This window comes from Haemaphysalis longicornis, unplaced genomic scaffold (genome assembly GCF_048455015.1).
Source record: "Haemaphysalis longicornis isolate Haplotype H1 unplaced genomic scaffold, Haemaphysalis longicornis Haplotype H1 scaffold_10, whole genome shotgun sequence".
Lineage (NCBI taxonomy): Eukaryota > Metazoa > Arthropoda > Arachnida > Ixodida > Ixodidae > Haemaphysalis > Haemaphysalis longicornis.
Genome location: NW_027526204.1, coordinates 41,708,182 through 41,730,110, shown reverse-complemented (window position 1 = coordinate 41,730,110; position 21,929 = coordinate 41,708,182). Strand labels below are relative to the sequence as shown.

General features: G+C 46.9%; 1 protein-coding gene across 1 annotated transcript; it reads right to left on the bottom strand.

The window, feature by feature from the left end:
* Nucleotides 1–1,270: 1,270 nt before the first annotated feature.
* On the bottom strand, nt 1,271–21,889 carry LOC144158407 (inosine triphosphate pyrophosphatase). The gene is made up of 3 exons (XM_077689279.1): nt 21,678–21,889; nt 17,961–18,173; nt 1,271–1,830 (listed from the first exon to the last, which is right to left on the bottom strand). The coding sequence occupies exons 1-3, from the start codon at nt 21,762–21,764 to the stop codon at nt 1,564–1,566; spliced, it is 567 nt and encodes a 188-aa protein (XP_077545405.1). The 5' UTR covers nt 21,765–21,889; the 3' UTR covers nt 1,271–1,563.
* Nucleotides 21,890–21,929: the final 40 nt, after the last annotated feature.

Below are 21,929 nucleotides of genomic sequence, written 5' to 3'. Positions count from 1 at the left end.
CTTCCTTGTCGTCCGCCGTCCGCACTCTACTGCGCATGCGCGTCTCTTCAGCCCCGTCAGCGTTTGGGCTGACGTCAGTGCAGTCCACTATACAAATAGGCGGCACCCGGTTTCGATCCCACGACTCTGGCCGCAACGGGAGGTACGTGGCGCTCTTCCCACTGCGCTACGAACCGAGACGGGAGCATGGGCTACGAACGCGCCTTATGTCCTTCACTCATTCAAACTACGTCAAGAAGCTACCGATACAACGAAGGCACGCGAAGCTGAACGTCAAAGGAAACGACGGACTGAAAACTAATGGGAGCTTGAGTCGACCCCATGGCTGCTTCGCATACTATTCAGGGTTCCCCTACGGGAAGACGGTGTAATTTTTTGTGCGTGCCGCCCCTCGATGCTGCCACCAATAAACCTTTCGTTACTTTTGTCTCGCTACTGAACTCAATTCCTGTGTGCGCGCGCTGCCGCATGTACATGGCGCCTTTCCCTGCTTATTTTACGATTATTCCTGTATGTATAAGTGAAGTGTCGAAATTCATGCACACTCAACGGCAACACTTTATCTAGTGTTTTGCGTATACCACCGACCTTTGTATAATTATCCATACCAATTTCAAGTCGCACTACTGTACTGCCCGAACATTTTGCCTACTCACTTTTAGCGACGGAATAGCACAACATAACTGGCAATCCCCTGCCGCCAGCGCCACAACAAGAACTACTGGTATAAAAGGTTGGCCTGGTTCCTTACGTAGCTGAACTGAGCTCTCAAGTGGCTTTATCCACGGCCGCTGGATGAAAGGCGCGCGTGCGCTCTCATCCAGCGGCCGTGCTTTATCACTGGCATGTCCCGCTGACGAGGCTTCCAGGAGGCCTGGCCCTACTGCAAGCGGCTACTCTGGACTCACCTTGGTGCTTTCGAGGTCCAGTTGATGATGCATGTCCTCCTTCTACAGCCCCAGCCCGACATGCCCCCACCATATGCCTGTCGGAACCTTACAATTAGTGGAGCAGCAAACACCATGGCACCTTTAAAACACAGGCCTTCATCCAGACAGACCACGCGAACTCGAGCGTTGGGTAATGGGACAGTGGCGATTATGCATTTGCATAACTGCACCAAAGGGCTGTGACACACTAAGTCTAAGCACACTTTGCACCCCAGTGCAATAAATTCCATACAAATGGAGTATGAAATCTTTATTTCACTAGTATATGCGTGTTACTATTAATTTAGGCGACAGTTTCTCCATCACCATGCGAGAGCTTCAGCTAGTGTTAGTCCCAATCGCACTGCACTCTTGGAACACAAATGCTGGGCACCACCTCAGCGTCTTGTGGAAAACAGAGTCAGGTTGGACAACAGAAATTCATTACGAATAACTTCAAACCACAAGAACGATATACAACATCAAGATAGAGGGCGCAACAACTGGGCTTACACACAACGAAGCACAGTCACTCTGCCTTCCCTCTTCGCCTCGTGCGCCTTACTCTCGGCGTACAGCCAGTGATAATCAACAATCCGCACTGACAGATGAACATGGCTAAAGGTGAACCCAGCTAGTGACCTCCAGCTAGGAGGAAGCTCCGGAAGGCCTCGACAGCTCGGTACCGGTGCGAAATAGTGTTCTTCTCCTCGGCGCCCATTTCAGCATACGTCCGGTCGTAACCCTCGGGTTGGAAGCACGAATCCCAGCCGAAGTTGTTGCTGCCTCGAGGTGCCACGATGGTTCCACGGGTGCGGCCGTGGAATAGTTTCACGTCGTGACCCGGACCCGAACTGTACGCCAGCGTGCACAGGGCCTCGGCACGCTTGTCCTCGAAGCCCTGTTCGACAAAAGGGAAGAGGCCATGGAAGCAGTGTGAGGGCGGCTAGTTGGTACTTGACATGATGGGTACAATGCAAATAGGCCAGGACAAACATACAGAACATACCACACAGTGCAGACTAACGGTTTGTATTTCCATGAGCATATATACTAATGTATTATTGACACGTGGAAACAAACAGAAAAAACACATTTACGGTAACACGCAAGCAGCTTCCAGCCGGTCAATACCCATCAAGAAATGATTCCTTTACGAGATTAAGAGATCTGAGGTGCTCGGCAAAAACCAGGACCTTCTTACTGAAATAATAGAAGTACCGGAAATCGTGCGGATGGCTTATGTGTGCGTAAGTGTTGCCTCGCTCTCTTTATCTTATAAAGAATGTCATTTCTTGATGGGGCTCGCCGGCTGGAAGCTGCGGGCGCGTTACGGCGTTACGTTGAATGTGATATTTCTGTTCGTTTTGAAGGGGCAGTAATAAATTTGCGCATAAAAAAAATGAACTCAGTTTGGTATTCTTCGCTTTGCTGTGTCTTCTATCGGTTCAGACAATACTTTTCGCGCATTTTACCCATCACGAGGAGGCCAGCCAGCTCTGAACAACTGTGCCCTGCTTGTAGGCCTCCTGCACCGGAGTTTGGCGGACATGCAGCGCCCTCACGTGACCTGCTGCCGTGGGTAGAACAAGAGTTTGCATTAAAGAGCAAACAGGCGGTCGAATTTCATTGATTTATAATGTAGTTAAGAGAGCTTTATCGGTGTAACAATGGTTAAAGTATCACGCCAATTGGCTACACTTATCAAAGCACAAAAGCTCCGGGTTGCTTTTTGCTCGACTAAACGGCACAACGAGCTCCCACGAGCACTGTTGACGTGCGGTTCCGTGGTGGAATGTACATTCGCTCGGTACTTTCAAACCGCTCCTTCTCCATGGAACCCTGCTGTCATCACTCGAGATAGCCGAAAACAGGTGCTTCGGAGGCGTACGATATAACAAGCAGAACTTAATAATACAGAAGCAGCCTAATCGTGGCACAGCTGGCGTTTCTAACCGCATTCGCAAGGAGACCTGAACTATACCGTAATTTTGTGCACTCAGGTCGTAGCTTTAGACGCTGTATTTTTGCTGAGAACACCGTCGTCCAAGTTCAATTTCAGAGACAGTAGAATGCGTGGCGCGCTGTCAGAAGAGCCAAACGGGTCAAATCTCTACTTCGGCATTCGCTTTTACAGCATCAGCTTTTTAAATGCGCACGAACTGCTTTGCGCAGAGCCGCACTCATTAGAGTACTAATCTGCCTCCTTTCTTATAGCAGCCCTCAGAGCCACGCGGTCATGTAAGCCGTAGAAGGGGAAACTTGAGGACTTATATGGATCACTGGATCATCAGCCGTGAAATTTATTCTTTAGAACGATGCATGCCAACTGAAAATCACTGTATACATAAGGCATCAGTGGCTTCAAAACTAAAACAACTATTTCCATCAAACTGTATTTCCATATATGGCCACCGGTGCACCTGCGAGCGAAGGAGCTCAGCAGCTCAACCGCTGCAAAACAATTTGCGCGCGAAATCATATTTCTTTACTTCCAAATGGAGTGCCCAAGTTTACTTTTATTCTGGTGCCAGGCTGGACCCCGTGCCACAAGAATATCGAAAGATCCGCGCTCATGAACATTAACGCGGGGGCATGTGCTACCCAAGGCTACAGTGTACTAGAAGAGAGAGGTGTGTCATTCAGGGCCGATTAGGGGGGGCCCCTTTTGCGATGAAAATTTCTGCTGAGGAACTCCTGTTGTAAGCAGCGCCCCTGGCGGCCGCTGCTTACCAGTTGGTTTCAGCACTTTTGTTTGTTGAATTAATCCTTATCTATCAACCTATATATTTCATTCCTTTGTTTTATGATATAAAGTTTTATAAAAACCGCAAAATAACTGTTTTGTTTTATTTGAACACTTATAGGTGGCGCTGGCTACAATACGAGTTCTCTGGAGAACGCCTGCGCTCTATACAATTTTTTCATCGCAAAAGGGACCCGCGCTCTGCATTGGTTTTCCCCTCCAGATGACACACCTTACCTCCTAGTTCACTGTACCAAGGCCTCCTCTATGCCCCCGCCTGCAGACAGCGCATGAGGCCTGTAGGGGTGACTCCGTCGTTCAAATCAAATGCGGTGATGATGCAAGCCAGACAACGTCAACCCACTCATTAAAAAATGATGTGATAAAAAGGCGGTTACCCGACCTTTCGGTTCACCCTGCCTAAACGTTGAACAAAAGCCTTCAAAAATAACGCTCAAGACGGTTATGAAGAACCTAATAAGGCGACCAAGGTTTTCAGCATCATTATTGAAAGCCACGTCCGCCCTTAACAGTGCACCAGCTGCTCGATTTTAATCAAATTTGAAATGAAGATTTACATGGATACAGCCTCGTGCATTTTTCGTGTGCGCGAGCAAAAACACCTTGTAGCAAACCCAACTTAACTGCAAATGACCACCAGAAAACGGCTGTAGCTCTTGTTTTATCCAAACGTTACCACCAAAAAGAAGACAACAGGCCGTAATCAGACATTTATACTAGTGACAAAATTCCCGCCTTCTGCAATACATGGGCTTCTACAGTAAAAGAACCAACAGCCCGATGTGTGTCTCATAGGCTAAACCTCCGGTCCTTCCAAACTTCATTAAATCCCGAAGCCATGGTCACTACCATTATCAAATGATGAGAAAAACAAACACAAGTACATTCTCTAAATGTGCGTGACGCGTATTTCATACAGCTCTGCTGGTAGTTACCTTCACCGACTCAAATTACTTCTAACTTTTTTTGAGAAATTTTCCTCACTTGGAAATAGTTGGCAATCTTTAAAGAGGCCCTAAACAGGCTTCCGAAGTTAGCCATTTCAATCGCGCAATCGATAGAGGACCCCTTCACGACAATGTATACCGAAAATTACACCTCTGCGTAAAGCAGGGGCCGCACAAACATGCGAAAAAAGATCTTCCTTTATTTTATTTTCTACCTAGTCTCGTAGGCAAAATGGAGAAATAGGGACCACATAAATACAGCCATTAGTCTTCGCGGGCAACCGTTCATCAAGTGGAGTAACTGTAGCAGAGTGCGTGCCGCGTGCACAAATTCGGAATAAATATTCGTCTCCGCCAATCTATAAAGAGTAAAGAGAAGCCGAAACGCAACATTTAGCCTCGTTGCTGCGTCGTTCATCCCCTGTAATGGCGCCGTCGTTGCCATTTCGCGCATATGTCTGTGGACAGTTTTAGATTTCCAAACACAAGTCATTGCAGTCAGTGGGTCTTTTACATGGTGCCACGGGAGATGCTAATTATAAGAAAAGCGCCTAAGGTTAATCAGGCGGCGGGTAATGGCGAGGAGCGGCAAAGTGCGGCGCACAAATGCTTCTCCGTGAGGTTATGTTAGTACGCTCTGTTGCATAGGATTCCGAGAGGTAATAACGGCCAACGAAAGATTTCAAGCGCGTCAACTATAAGACAAATATTAGTGAAAATAGAAAACGTTGATCCATAAGCGTAATGAATTTGTACTATATGTTTAACAGGCGAGGAAAACGCACTAGTTGCTGATGATAACAACCGCAAGTTAAAAATGGTCGCTACAGCTAAGCGTGTTGAAGTTAGCTTTTACCCTCGGTACATAATTGCCTTGTGCACCAAAGCTATGATAATGGTGCAACTGCTGTAAGACCCGGCTGCATCTCCCAGTCCCGATCGTCCCCTGCAGTCCCCTGCACCTCGATCACAGCAGCCGGCTGATACTCCGCGCGGCGCAACAAGTGCCTTTCTGCGAGTATTTCGAAGGTGACACGATGGCGCTTTTGTGATTTCTTGCACTTCGTATACTTTTAAATTCCTGCAGTGGCTGCGAAAAATCTAGGTGAGAAAAAGAGGACGACGCTACGCATTCAAGTGCAATCTCGTTTCAAACGCGCACGAGTTCGTTCACATCAGGGTCCGTCGCTTCGGCAAAGTAATACACTACATGAGCTATTGCCGTTCTTAACTTGTACCCAAGTAGAGCAGTGCGAACTTGAGTTTAGCCTAAGCAACACCGAATTTGGCTTCGCCTAAACTATAGTGTGTTTCCCTATTCTGACACTCACGCAGACGACCGCTTTCCCATTCGATACCCAGCGCACTTCACGTATGTAGCGAACACTAGGAATATACTTAATTTGCGCTAATTTGTGCGAGAACAAATGAGTCGTTCGATTACCCAGCCACCCGTCTCAACTAGGCGACGAGTTGATGGTTCTTTACGAGAAAAAACTATGGTTTTGAAGCTCTACTTACATATAGAATCAAATTGAGCAATAGTCCCTAACGCAAGCAAAGCGCAAAGCTCAAATCGCGGTCACGATCGCTTTCAAGGGTAGAAATTCAGACACCATGCATGGTTGCAATGAATCGTCGCCTCGTGCACAGAACTGCACACTCTACACTTCACCGCACATTTTCTAACAAAACTCTTGTCTGGCAGAAGTGGCCTAGTGGTAACGTACTGTTGCGCAAGTCAGCTCTTTGATCCCTGCTGGTGCTGTCTTTTTTTCTGCGAATCCCTTCCAGCAGTTTGCCAAGTGTCCAGTTGCCCTAGGTTACCAGTTTCCCTAGTGCGAGATGGCCTACACTCTTTAAAAAAAGGTCGGGGCATTCACTAATGGAATATTGACAAGGTATACTTGTCCCAGTATACTCTAGGTACTTAGTAACTGGACGGTAGTAAATGTAGCACTAGACAGTAAGCACCACTAACCCCACTATTAAGTCCTAGCGATAACACTCTTCTGAGCTACATGCGTTTACTAACTGGTCATGCATAACCTAGTAAGCACGATCTTAATCTAGTGGATACTACTTCCTATACTCAGTTAATTTGCTAACCATGCAGTTGTTAGTGGCAGAGCCTGCCTACCGTATCGCGGGCAGTAAGGTTCGTAAGGAGTTAGTAAAGACGACCGTTACTACCCTTTCACGACCTTTTTTATTAAGAGTGTATGACGACTTGCCGTATGTGACGAATTCACCTATGACGAGTTGGCTGTGACGGAGTTCTCCTAGACCCATGATGCACGAAGCCGTGAACAGTATGGCGCCGCTATTGGTCGGCTGCTGTAGACAATCGGCGTTTCCGGCTCTGGGGGAAACGCGAGTGCACGTTTCAGCGCGGTTCCGGAGAGCGGAACTCCAACATGGCGTATCTTTGAAGGAACGAATGTCGATCGTCGCCATCTGTCACACAAGCTTAGCTGAGTTTGTAGATATAGCGCATCGTTTACAAGGTATGAATAACGCTGCAAGACACGTAGAGTCTCTGCCGACGAAACCACCGCTACAAGCGCGACCGTGCCAAGCACCTGCCCGCACAGTCGACAAGGAGTCCACTGTGCACGCTGTATGCACGATTGGGCGTACACCGCAGCAGCTAAAACTTGTCACCGCCCGCCAAAGCAGAATTACTGCCGAAAAATCGGTTTATAAATGCGCGAATGGGGGTGATAGTGCGGTGAAAGATAGCGCTGGTGATCATCGTCAAAGTGGTGACTGGACAGCTGCAGCGACGCTAAGCCTTTTTTGCTTCAGGGCTGCGCCCCGCGAGAGCGCCGCATGCGGAAACGCTAACGGGCTGGTAGTCGTCGGTGGAAATCTTCAATTACTGTCGTGAGAGAGCGTCTTGTGTTTGGAAGCCCCCTATCTGGCCTTCAAACGCTCGTTTCCCCTATTGGCGGCGAGATGTTCGAGTGGCGCCCCCTGGCTCTGACGTCGGCTTAGGCCATGGAGGAAAGAATAGGAAAGGGTCTCTTCGGCGCTCCACGCGTGCCCTTCTTCCTCCGCGTGGAACTGACCTTCCTGGCGGCTTAACCCACCGTGAGGAGGTCACGCTCCGGAGAATTCGCCTGGGCGTTGCACTCACGACTGCTGTTCGTGCAACATGGACTTCTGGCCTTGCGGTTACCTATGCGACCTGCCCCTACTGCCATGTTTCCGCTTCGGAGGCGACATTAGCCCACCTCCTGGGGACGTGTCCAGGACTCCAACGAGCCCGAATCCCGCACATGGCAGCCCCAGGACACCGACCAGGCCGCCCGCCCGATATTCATCGGTGGACGCATGGTCCTCTTTACAGGCAGCTCTTGGACTTTCTCGCTGAAACTGGCCTATACGGCATTCTGTAGTCCATGCAGCCGCTTGCCTCCCGCCACTTTCGGTTTTTTTTTTTTTCCATTCCTCTGATGCCCTGGGGCAAAATGGCGCAATAAAAAAAAAAAGACTCGCGCCGATGTCGTCTGCTAGACTGCTACACTCCGCTTGTGGGGGGAAGCAGTGCCCGTGCAAGAAAATGCCTGTTTGATGCTGCAGTGCATCAAAAAGCGTATTTCTGTTAATTAAGTTATTTTTGCCAGCTTCTGACACATCTCGTGAATAATATCAAGCTGTATCCCGCAGAGGTTTACAACACACGAGGAGAGAGAGAACAACTTTCTTCACAGCATCGGTCAGAATATCGAGTGTAACTCGTCCTTTCTGGCTTATTCGCTAGGTGCAGCGCTCAGAGCTCCTCGATAAGTATTCAACATGCGTAGGCTTTCTTCCCTACCGGACCCAGGCTGGGCTCGCAGGCCTATTGGTATGGGCACACTGCCTTCTGCGGCCCTTGCAGGCTTGGGTCTCCCAGAATATGTATGCTAATAAAGTATTATTATTAATTTTGAGATATGCTTATATGAAGACTCAGCAGTCCAATGCTACGTACCAAGCAGTGGGCCCCTACACTAGCATCGCACCCCAGGAAATAAAGCGGATGTCTCCTATTTGTTTTGTTGTTGTTGACTTGTTCCAGACGAATATTCGTCTGGTACAAAAAAAAAACGTTTTTTTTTTCTGTGTCCAACGCATTAATTTCTCTGCACAGTCACAAACGTCTTATTATTAGGTTTGGGGATGTTTGGGAGGCTCACAAAGATAATGTGGATATTTTCTTCAGGCTGTATGGCATACATTCCCTTCTTCACAAATTGGCTTTCGTTATGGCTGCGTTAAGAAGCTGCACATCCGCTTTCGTTAAGAAGCTGCACATCCGCCGAGTGCGTTGTTTATTCACATGAAATTTCAATGAGATGGCTTGTGCTACGCCACTGTGATCGCGCCCCCAGACAACATTGTCCAGAGAACCCGAAGGCGGCTTTTGGGCTCTGAATGTCTATCGTAACCATAGTTATAACGAACTGGCTCTCAACCCAAACAATTATGACATGATTACGGTGTTGAAAGCTTGATATACTTGCTAGTGAACGCAGTTTACTGCGTTCACTAGCCAGTATATCAAGTATACGTGCATATACTACAAAAATCGAAACCGATGAATATTCCCAAGCAGCTCTTTATTGTTTTCCAACCCTTCCAGGCGTAAAGAACCAATCCTGGACTACTCAGAACAGCGTTCTATGAATTGAAGAAAATTACTCTTACACTCTTGTCGTGGACTGAGGACCCGGTCCACTAATCAGCCCGATTTTACTGTTAAATTAGGTTTTCTCATCCTCCTCATCCTTCTCCTCTTGAGTGCATTTTCCCTACAACGCATATCTGAATATTTGGAAGATATGGCTGTGGGAAATGTACCAAAATATCCCTACAGGTCTGGACAACCAGTGTTACTGTATCTTTACCGTAGACGTAACCTCCATACTGGTTAGAAGTCTGGTATAATCCAGCACGCGCCTATACACACAGTGGGTTATTTGGAATTCAATCTACAGTTTTTGCAACCCATAGTGCAAGTCGGCATACTTTCACGCGATGACAACGTAAAGCGATACAATACAACATTTTCGAACGTTCGGCAAGGTTGCAAAAACTGTTTTACCTTGCATATGATTACCGGGAATCGTAATGCCTTCTGCGAAAGCCAACAGCCCCGAAGGCCTGGAATTCGTTTTGGTCTTGTATTTCCGCTGTTGTCGGTTACTAGCAGCTGGCTGTTCCCTTCGTTTGAAAGATTGCTTAATACAGAAGCTGACGCCTAGCTCCGGCTCTTCGCGCTCCGCACAGGACCGGCTTCGCAAGGAATAGGGCAATGTTTCTTCCAGCAATGTTTCTTCCGTAGCAGTATCCAAAACTCTACTCTAACTCGCGCCTTGAGCTAGTGTATGCAATTTTAAGTCTAATATGATAATAAACAGTTGCGCACACGAAAAATCTGGTGCGGACAAGCATCAGACGTCAACCGAGCGCGAAGAAACAGCGGGGAGAGCGAGCCCGAGTGAAGCAGACGACAAATGCAAGAATCCCTAAGCCGACGTCACGGAGGCGCGCTTTGCAGCGCCGCCCGTGGTCGCGCTCACTGCCAATTCTAAAACTGGCGTACAGACGCGTGCACGGCTGACGCGAGGAGCACGGTGCACGGCAATTGAGCGGGACGACCGCCGACCGGCTCCACTCAGCAGTGGTAGGCGGTGTATGCGCGTGCTGCTATAAAAAAAAAGCGTGACGCACCGCCGAGTGGAGCCAATGGCTGCGCACATCTCTTACCCACACGGGCCTTGTCCTGTTTCTCTAGGTGGCCTTGCCCATGGTCGGTGACGTCATAGCTTCCACAGTGCTTTGGAGGCGCAATGAGAGGGCGAAAGCTCCATGCCTTATTGCCGGGCCTTTTAGGGGCGAAGCTCCTAAAGCCATGGGTCTGTCCATCCCTTGTGTCTCGTGGTACGTGACCGCCGCATGCTTTCGGAGATGTCGCAAAGTGGGCCGCGTTGCACGCGCAAGAACCGGCTGCAACCGGCAGCGCGAACTCGGCACCGGGAGCGCGAGCTTGTCTGTGTTCGCCAACGGAGGCGCGAGCGCACGTGCACTGCGAGGGGGAGATCACGCCACGAACGCAGGCAGTAGTTCTCGGAGATCGAACGAGACGCAAGGACCTTTGCTCGTTTCCTCTCGTCTTGTTCGGGCACAAGTTCGCCCTAAATAAAAGTTCTTTCTTTACCGTTGTGTCCCATCCTACGTGACAAATTGTGGTGAAGGTGCGGGGTAGTCCTCTGGGAGCATTGACTCCGAAAATAAAGTTGATTTGTACAATGTACGCACAGAGTCTTACGTCTTTCTTAATGATGCAATGGGCGAACTTTCACGGGAGAGTTACGGTTACCGATGATCTCCCCCTCTCGAGCTTCGCCCCACTTATCATCATTCATTCCGTGGATATGGCGTGATTTTTTAATGAATGATAACTCAGCTAATACTCAACGCTTCTTAACCACTTTTCTGTAGGACGTTCCTTAGATAGTACTCCGGCGATTGCACTCGTAAAATCGCAACTCTGGAAACCTGTTTAGAACCCCTTTGAGGCACGTTTCTTGCAAAGTTCCTACTCTAAAGACACATGCGTGCATAGTGGGAGCTTTGAAAAATATTATTTAGACACACACACACACAGACACACACAAATCACGCTTTTTTGTGTGTTCTTACGAAATTCCTGGTCTTACAGGAATATTCTGTACCTTTTTTCTGCGCAGGAATTGTCTGTTCTTACGGTTATATATATATATATATATATATATATATATATATATATATATATATATATATATATATATATATATATATATATATAGCGAATCAGAAAATGGAAAATGAGGGGCTCCGTGAAATAAGACAGAAAATAAGGGTTGGCAGTCAAGAAAACCTCGGACAGCAAAGGGGAGGTTGTGGTGGGTCATGAAAGAGATGAATTTTTTGAGTCGAAAAGAAACTGGTGAAAAAATTCCCGCCGGGTGGGATCCGAACCCACGACCTCCAGAATACCGGTCTGGTGCGATAACCACTACGCTACCGGCGTGACTCTTTCCCCACAAGTTTCTCGGGTATTTATGTTAGATATTTTTTGTTTCCTGCACTTGGGGGTGGTAGCCAGCGCCACTAGGACTACTCGGGGTGAAGGGGACCTTCTTTTTAAACCCCGGGCCGTGACTCGAGTGTCTACGACATGTCGAGAGTGGTCGCCCAGCGTTGAACCCTCTTAAGCTCCTTCGGCACCAAGACTGCCAGAACAGAGGCCCTCGCTAAGCATGTAGCGAATCAGAAAATGGAAAATGAGGGGCTCTGTGAAATAAGACAGAAAATAAGGGTTGGCAGTCAAGAAAACCTCGGAAAGCAAAGGGGAGGTTGTGGTGGGTCATATAAAGAGATGAAGAATTTTTTTAGTCGAAAAGAAAGTGGTGAAAAAATGCCCGCCAGGTGGGATCCGAGCCCACGACCTCTAGAATACCGGTCTGGTGCGATAACCACTACGCTACCGGCGGGGCTGTTTCCCCAGCACTTTCTCGGGTATTTATGTTAAGGTATTTTTGTTTCCTGCACTTGGGGGTGGTAGCCAGCGCCACTCGGACTACTCGGGGTGAAGGGGACCTTCTTTTTAAACCCCGGGCCGTGACTCGTCATTCTCTTTCTATGACCCACCACAACCTCCCCTTTGCTTTCCGAGGTTTTCTTGACTGCCAACCCTTATTTTCTCTCTCTCTCTCTCTCTCTCTCTCTCTCTCTCTCTCTCTCTCTATATATATATATATATATATATATATATATATATATATATATATATATATATATATATATATATATATATATATATATATATATATATATATATATATATATATATATATATATATATATATATATATATATATATATATATATATATATATATATATATATATATATATATAAGGTTAGTAGAGACAGAGACAAAAAGACGTAGAAAATAAAAATAAGTTTACTGACGTTTCAGGAAGAGGACTCCCTTTCTTCGGAGTACAGACGTAGAAAATAAAAATAAGTTTACTGACGTTTCAGGGAGAGGACTCCCTTTCTTCAGAATTTTCTACGTCTTTCTCGTTTGTCTCTGTCTCTACTAACCTTATTTTTTTCGCGCTCTGTGTGAGTTTTTATCTTTTCAGACTATATATATATATATATATATATATATATATATATATATATATATATATATATATATATATATATATATATACACAAAAATTGTTTCGACCACGGTAAAAAAAGACAACAGATTTAATAACGTTTCGGCCGAGGGACCGGCCTTCGTCAGATACCCATATACATATCAGATACATACACACACACACACATATATATATATATATATATATATATATATATATATATATATATATATATATATATATATATACATACATATATATATATATATACACACACACGCACACAAAACTCCTCTGCCCTCAGAGACGTGAGTGTATTATCACAGTGATACACTACGACTGCAGTTAGCTGAAGTGATGCAGATTTAAGAATGTCGTTCCTATTTTGTGTTTCACGTTTGTTAAAGGTATGCATTGGTGGTGTTAATGATAGGAAAAGGCCCCTGGAGGCGATCCCAGCCTTTAGTATATTTTGAGTGTAGGCACATGTAGCGCATGGCACACCCGCTTATCAATAGTTTTCCTTAGCTTAAAAAAATTAGGCGTCACGAGCTGATCACGCGTGTTATCTGAAGGAGAGGTGGTTGTAGCATTTGCGTGGCCAGGATGTCGATTCATGCAAATACGACGAGCAGAGTCACAATGTGTTTGGAGATCATACCTTTCGCCGGAAGGGGTGGCAGGATTTTTCTCATTTTCTAAATTGGATTCGAAGTCTTTCGCGATTGGCTGGGGGGGCAGGTGATTGTGAGCTCGTTGAGGTTCGTGTGTTGGTTCCGATTTCCTGGGCTAGGGCTTGATCCCTAGTAGGCTTTCCGACTGGGGTGCGTTTGTGGCTGAGAACCTGGGGTCCGGGTTAGGGGATGCTCAGGTGTGCTGTTTGCTCCGGCAATTGGTTTGGATGTTCGCGGTGCACTAGGTGTTTGGGCTTTTTTGGTGGTAGTCCCAGAAGGAACGCTCCGAGGTGTTTTCCATAGGTTTGTGCGTGGAGTCTGAAGACTCTGCGTCACTGTTTTGGGGGGGTCACTGTTGTCTGTGCACTCCTGGTCGTAAGCGTTCGGTGGGCGTTCGGACGAGCAACCGGGCTGAGCGTCCTTTCTTTACTGTTGCCGGAGTGAAGGTTAAAGCTGAACGCCTGTGCGAAGGAAGGCGTCACTGGCTGCAGCTGGCTGATTGCACTGGGGCATGTGCGGTATGTGCACCTATGTGTTGGCTGATCGTGTAAGGGACGTTCGGACGTGGTGTGTGAGAAAATGATGGCGTAGCCGGCAGTAGGCGGCTGGTGGCACGGGGGAGAGCATAGTCGCTCAAATCCCCGTATGGGGTTTCTGGGTTCGCAACAGTAGGTTGTACATGTTCCAGGAGAGCAATGATACTCCCGCGAAATTTGCGTGCAACCCATCGGTCGCCAGCACCATCCGCGGGCAGGAGTGCTGCATAGAGTAGTACAGGAAGGTAGGCCAGATATCTGGTTGCACAGATCCACGAGCCGGCAGTTTAATATTCGAGCCTCTTTATTCATCATTCCTACTTTTCTCAAGTTGGGCTGGCGTAGTCGCTTGTTAGGGCCCCGGGGCAGCACAAAAGACATGAAGATGGTGGCAATGTCCGATCTCTCGGCCTTGATGTGGTGAAAAAGTGCACGGCACCTTTCTGTTGCGATCTCAGCGCTCGTCCTCGTGATGTCGTTGGTACCCATGGGAAGGATGAGAGAGACACCTCTCGCGGCACCAAGCCCAGCAGTCCCCTGATGTCGTCTATTCGGGCACCAGGTTGCGAGATAAATGCTGGGGAGACCGGGCTTGAAGGGTCGAAATGAGTGTGAAGATGTGTCGTCTGTGAATCACCCACAACGGAACAGGTGGGCACATTCTGGGTAGGGGATGGGTGGGTGATGGGTGCATGCTTGGTCTTGAGAAAGGTTGGCATCTGACCAAAACATCGACAAAAAAAAGCTTTGTTAGAAGCATATACCCCTTGTCGTGGAGCGGCCAGCTCTCGTGGCAGATGAGCTGCCAGGGAACCGAGTCGCGAGACCCAGATTGAATCCCTTTAATGGCGATGACTAAATGGTTTTCGATGACCATGATAGTGTGCGCGTGTGGCGGTATGTGCCAGGAGCTTCATCTTCCAGAATTTGCAACACTTCTTTTACTATACATTCTATATATATATATATATATATATATATATATATATATATATATATATATATATATATATAAAGACAGAAATAAGGGTTGGCAGTCAAGCAAACCTCGGAATGCAAAGGGGAGGATGTGGTAGGTAATTGAAACAGATAAACAATTTGGAAAGAAAGAAAGAAAGTGGAGAAAAAATGGCCGCCAGGTGGGACCCAAACCCACGACCTCCAGAATACCGGTCTGGTGCGATAACCACTACACTACCGGCGGGGCTATATTTCCCCTCCACTTTCTGGGTATTTATGTTAGGTATTTTTGTTTCCTGCGCTTGGGGGTGGTAGCCAGCGCCACTCTGACTACTCGGGGTGAAGGGGACCTTCTTTTTAACCGCCTGGTCGTGACTCGAGTGTCTACGACATGTCGAGAGTGGTCTACCAGCGTTGAACCCTCGCCGGTAGCGTAGTGGTTATCGCACCAGACCGGTATTCTGGAGGTCGTGGGTTCAGATCCCACCTGGGATTTTTTCTCCACTTTCTTTCTTTCTTTCCAAATTCTTTATCTATTTCAATTACCTACCACATCCTCCCCTTTGCATTCCGAGGTTTTCTTGACTGCCAACCCTTATTTTTGTCTTACTTTCAACGAGCCCCTCATTTCCTACTCTGATTCGCTACACGCATGAGGGCCTCGGTTCTGGCAGTCTTGGTGCCATAGGGAGCTTAAGAGGGTTCAACGCTGGTAGACCACTCTTGACATGTCGTAGACACTCGAGTCACGTCCCGGGGGTTAAAAAGAAGATCCCCTTCACCCCGAGTAGTCAGAGTGGCGCTGGCTACCCCCCCCCCCCAAGCGCAGGAAACAAAAATACCTAACATAAATACCGAGAAAGTGGAGGGGAATATAGCCCCGCCGGTAGCGTAGTGGTTATCGCACCAAACCGGTATTCTGGAGGTCGTGGGTTCGGATCCCACCTGGCGGACATTTTTTCTCCACTTTCTTTCCAAATTCTTTATCTGTTTCAACTACCTACCACATCCTCCCCTTTGCATTCCGAGATTTTCTTGACTGCGAACCCTTATTTCTGTCTTACTTTCAACGAGCCCCTCATTTCCTATATTATATATATATATAATCAAGACGGAGTTGAGCAAAAGGCAAGATAAAACTCGGAAGTGAAAAATATACAACTTTGCAGTTAACACTTTTACTAGGAATTAATCCTATAGCGTCGGCAGTGAAACTGCCTTTATCAGGGGTTAAGTATGCGGTAGTTCCAAAGCTCTCATACGTGCCTAAAGTGGCATGCATACAAGGGCAGCTCTTTCCCACACCATCACAAAAATGCGCATTGTGGTATACTCGGGAACAAGTTAATAAGAATGGCAATAGCTCATGTACGGTATCACTCCACCAAAGCGACGGAACCGAATGTCAACAGGCGCACATGTTTTGAAAGGAGATTGCTATGAATGCGCGATATCGTCTGCCTTTTCTCACATAGTTTGTTTGTGGTTGCTGCGGTAGTTTATAAGCAAATTAGGTGCAAGAAATCAGGGAAACGGCTGGTTCCATGATCAAAATATTCCCAGTAACACACTACTTGCACCGCGCAAAGTAACATCTGGCTGCGGTGATGATGCACAGCGGCAACTTCCGTTGCCATTCTTAACTTGTACCGGAGTATAGGAACAAGAAAGTAAATGCTCACACAAAGAAGTAACACATATTTAGAGGAGAGTTAAAAGGAAACTGACTTTTAGGGCCACGGTGGGAGGCAAGCTTTTAGTCAGAACTCGCTGAAATCCCTTTTATGAAACACTGATGGATAAATAGCGCACCCCAGTGGGCCAAATAGTGCGGCAGACTGCTAGCTGGACGTCACCATATGGGCCAAACGTGTGTAGTAGTTTATTAACCGGATTTTTTTCCCAGCAAAGTAGAATCTGATGCCCTCAAGTAGTATTCTGCCCCAAACAAAAACTCACCACTTATATTTGGCATTAGTTTAAGTTTTCTTCCAACTGCCACCAGCAAGGGGCCACCCTACCAAGAGTTCCCACTGTGTTACAAGCAATGCTGCTGACGGCGCCATCGTATAGGCTTGGAAGACAACACGGCCGTAAAATCAGACCGATTCCCACTAAGCCTATATCGAGTAGCCTAGGTGTTTCTGAATCTAGCATGCTCTGGCTTCACCATTCCGGCTGACATTACGTCGTGGCAACGACACCGCCGCGCAATGTATAACCTGTATAACTCTGCAATATTATACCCCTGCTACACTATTGTCCGAATGTCATTTGAACCAAATGTCATTTGACTCAAATGCGACGTTGTGCTGCTCCAGTGGGTTTGGAAATGCCATTCGGCTAAAATGACATTGGAGTCAAATGTGCACCTAGAGAGCCATTTGAGGCTCTCAAATGCCATTTCTAGCACTCTCACGCACAGCGCTCCAAGTCAGCAAAACAAATACATTACTGGCGTACATAAAACAAACAAAATATTCTTAATTGTGGGACTTTGTTTACTTCTCATTCGCTTAAATCATGATATCAAGATGTAATAGTTCCATACTCTCAGCACTAGTGCGAGCAAGCAACAAACCAGTGGCCAGACAGCACAAAGCAGCACAAAAAACCACGATTGCAATTCAGAATTCAGCAAAAACCGTGCTAATGCTTGCGTTATTTACAATTCGGTACCATTTTCATGCCAAAGACTGCTGCTAAATTTGATTGTTGCACTATTGTGTAAAACAGAACTTGACAGCAGCAGCGCCATGCAGCACGGTGGACAATTGTTAAAGCTTTCAAATGCTATCTAAATTGTAGTGGAGCCCAACAGATTATGAATGGCATTCAAAGTTCCCATTTGAGTCAAATGACATTTGCTTCAAATGACATTCAAACCCTAGTGTAGCCAGGGTATAAAACTCAAAACTGAAACCCATTTAATGCAAAATCCAACAGCGGAAGACCCACCGTGAGCATTCTGTGCAGCCCGTCTGAGCCGATGTTGTGGAGGAACCACTTGACATATGGCCCAGGCAGACCACCCAAGGCATCGAATCCCAGCGATGTGTCTTCAATGAGCACGGCTCCGCCAACCTGCTGTGATGCGGCCTCGCACTTGGCTCGACAAATGGCGTCGCTGTCGCCCTGGAGTTCAGGCACGTCCACGGCATGGTTCTCCAACTGCGTTTTGCGAACAGAACACCTCTTCGGTTACCAAAGAAGAACAAACTGGTCTTTAGGGGCCTCAACTGACAAATTGGTTTGCAAGCGTTTCTAGTACCAGCGGTCCCAGAAAAACAAATTTGTGAAGCATCCGATTCCAGAGTGCTTCGAATGAAGTTGATAGGGGAGATCTTCCCACAGCGTCGTGGCATGCTCTCAGCCGGTCGGACAAAATTGGCCCTTCCAGGAAAGAGAGGTGGCGGGTTGATGGTGCAGTCTGGGAATATTCACGTCATAAGAGATTCTTAGCGTGTCTGATTGATTGTGGGATGGAGTGCATATAGCATAAAAATGAGTCTGCCTGTGTTTGCACTGTTCTGGCAGCGGATTCTCTTTGTAGCAGGTACATGTGCAGCTCCGTAGTTCTTCAGCGATTACTCCGTAGTTCTTCAGCGAAATGTAAAGTTATTTTGCACAGCTAACATTGGGGGAGAAAACTTGCTTTGTGCGCAGTTTCAAGTCTCGCACATTGCGCGACTAGGAGCCATGTAAACTGTCCCATAGAAATGCATGGGGAGTAAGATTTGACACAGAATTACACACAAAATATTCAGAATCCTGGAATGTTCTTTTAGTATTTTGATGTACACGTTGACACCTTGCTTTATGCCAAATATCACTTTCATGAAGTGGTTTTGCTAGGTTCCTGAGAGGTCGGAAGTTTGAGCGAGAAGGCTGGGTATGTATCGCAAAACGGTGCCCTTGTTGGATGTTGGTTGTCATAAGCGTGTTCCTCTTTCTTAGTGGTGGTGCAGTGCTCTTGTCACCTGGGGTCGTAGTCATCTGGCAACTCAGCGGGCAAGAATGCCTCGTGTATTCGAGCATCAAGCTGGCATGTTTCCTTGCTCATTCCCATTGGCACCTTGCGACCCCTCAGGTTTGACACTCAGGCTTGGGTGGGCATCTGCTTAGTTGAGTTTATGTAATGCTGCTGCCAATGTGTCACGCTTGTATAGTACATTATAAGTAGTGCTGCTTGGCTGTCTGCACATAGTTATGGTCAAGTGGAAGTGTTCTATTACAGCTTTAACGATCGCTTTTATTTTTGCACAGTTAGCGTAGAAACTCAATTGTGTTACAAAGTTGTGTTTAGTGGGTTAATTGCTGCCCTCACCGCCGTACCACTGATGCAGCTGAAATCGATACATGACGGGTCATATTCTGGGATCTCAATATGGTGCCCTTAGGAATTTCTGCATCCTCCATTTGACTGGCGGTTTGGGGTGTGGATGGCACGCTGCCTCACCTCAACTTGATGGATTTTTCAGTGCAGTTTACACGATAGGCACGGCTGCTGTTTTTTTATTGTTGTTGTTTTTGTTTTTTTTTTACAGTGGCTTCGTCATCTCTAGGGGGCTGTTCTGTACTAAATAGTGTGGCCACGGAGCAAGGATATATAGGAGGCGAAACGGCCCATCGCGATAAGCGCGGGCGAGCGACCCGATAATGTCACAACGAAAACCAAGGCGGACTGCAAAGCTTCGTCGTTGCGACGATGAAGAGAGGGTAGCGGCACCTATTCAACGAAATGATAGCGGCCGCACTTCTTTCCGTGGCTGTACAGTGCAATGCCGAAAGCGGCAGCCCCACAGTTTTAGCACCTGCGGCAGATGCCACTAGCTTAACGTATGACGAGCGCTTGTGACATTACCTGGCCGCGTTAGGAAGCTTGTTTCTCCTCTTATATTGTTCTTGCTCCGTGGGTGTGGGCAAAAAAAAAAAAAAAAAAAAAAACCTAAGTTTTGTGTTCTTGTTCTATCGTTCGACACAGTTTGAATAAAACATCACTCTCTCGTTATTGCACAAAAGTTGGCCGGCAGTATCAGGTGGCAGACACATTCTAGTGCTCGTAGGCATGGACCCAAATTCGCTTGTGTCAGATGACCGTTGTATCTGCTTTAGTTGTAGGCTGTGCCCTGTCTACATTTCTTGTTTATTTTCTTGTCCCCTGTTAACAGTGTCACTTTCTGCCTTGAGTAACTTCTTTAAAATAACATTTATACCACATGTGGCGCTGTACCGACGTTCCGCGTCTCACATCCCAGCCAAATGGAAGTCCTGTGGGTATTCACAAGAAGTTGAGTGGTAGCAATTTCCTTTTTACGTAGATAGTAATGGTCACTGCTGCCAACTGCAATAAACTTCAAAAACTTATAGCACGTTACGTGATGATTGTATCACATGAAGAGGGGCTGCTGCTGAAAATATACATATTGATCATCTCCCTCTCTAAAGTTGTGAGGTTAACTTGCCAAAAAATTCCCGATATGTGAGGCACAAAAAAACTGTATTAGTACTTTATTTAACAGCGCTTCCACTGGCATCACGAGGCGTGAATTCCTTTAAGTGGCCTAAAAATAGCACTTTTGTATTCTTTTTATCGCTTAAATCGACAATTACGGGTCTATTACCATAAAATAGCACTTCAAAGACACAAGCACACGTGACACGATAAATAACTTAGCACAATCTATTGCAACCATGAGTTTTGGTTTAGATCGTGCCAGGCCGGGGGCAATTGAATTCTGTAGTATTCCACTGGCCCACGGGCATGCGTACGTAGGTCAGATGGGACGGTGTTTCAATGTATCCTTCGTAGAACTCGATACCATATGTTACAAGAGCCAACCTTCGCACTCACTGCAAGAAATGTGGCTGTCACCCATGTTCAATTTAGTAGAGACCTTCCCCATCAATCTATAATGTAAGAGTTGCGTCAGCAAGGCCCCTGCCGCTAAAGCATGAAATGGAGCGTGCGTTCAACGTTCGCATAACATATGGTTTGTGGTTTTTGCGTAAATTTTGTGTGTTTCAGTAAATCTCACACCTCAGAGCAAGCGCTTGTTCGTGTTCCTTCTTTGTGTTCTCTCTTACTGAGCGCTTCTCGTTTTCTAGTACGTGCCAACTAGCCCAACTTTCGGTGTTGCTTCACAACCAAAGCCAACTACTTTCGGTCGCACTGACCACTTGCGTAGTGATTTGGTTCGCTTATTATACACAAAAAACAAAACTACCGATAAAATTTTAGTCCGAAACAAGATGCAACACTGACATGATGCAACACTATTTAGGCCATTGCGCCGAGAAATACGTTTAAAGAATCAGGTCTCGCTAAAATGACAAACACACTGCCTTCCGGTCAAGCCCCGCCGCAATTCGCGAGCAGACGACAAAACGCACACCACACACGCCAATTGTCCACAGCGCCCCCCGCTCCCTTCATAAAAAAACTGCCATGTTGCACAACGGAAAACTCGTTGACAGCAGACCGGCAAATTCGTTTACAAACAACATTTCTACTTACTGAGATGATTATCTGATTATCCCTTCAGTCTCCTATCATGCACGCAGGTAAAGAAATGCTCAAAGTTGACTCCAGTGAATGGGGCGGAGCAGAACATTCATGCCGGCACGTGAACCGTGAAAACATGCGTGAACGGGGCGGACGAAAAGGACACTTACTTCGAATCCAGGTATCTTGCCCAAAATCGCCACTACCTCTCGGAGTTTGTTGCTGTTTCCCGTTACAAAAACCACACGAGTTACCATGTTCGCGGTCACTGACTCACTAACAGCCGTAGTACGTGTTGTTTTGCACTGAGGCCCGCACAGACAGCACAGACTTCACACTGATGTTTTTTTGTGTTTTTGTGACAGGCGGCGGCCCCTGACGGAAAACCTGGAAACGACAAAAGTTGCGTCATGGTTGCGTCA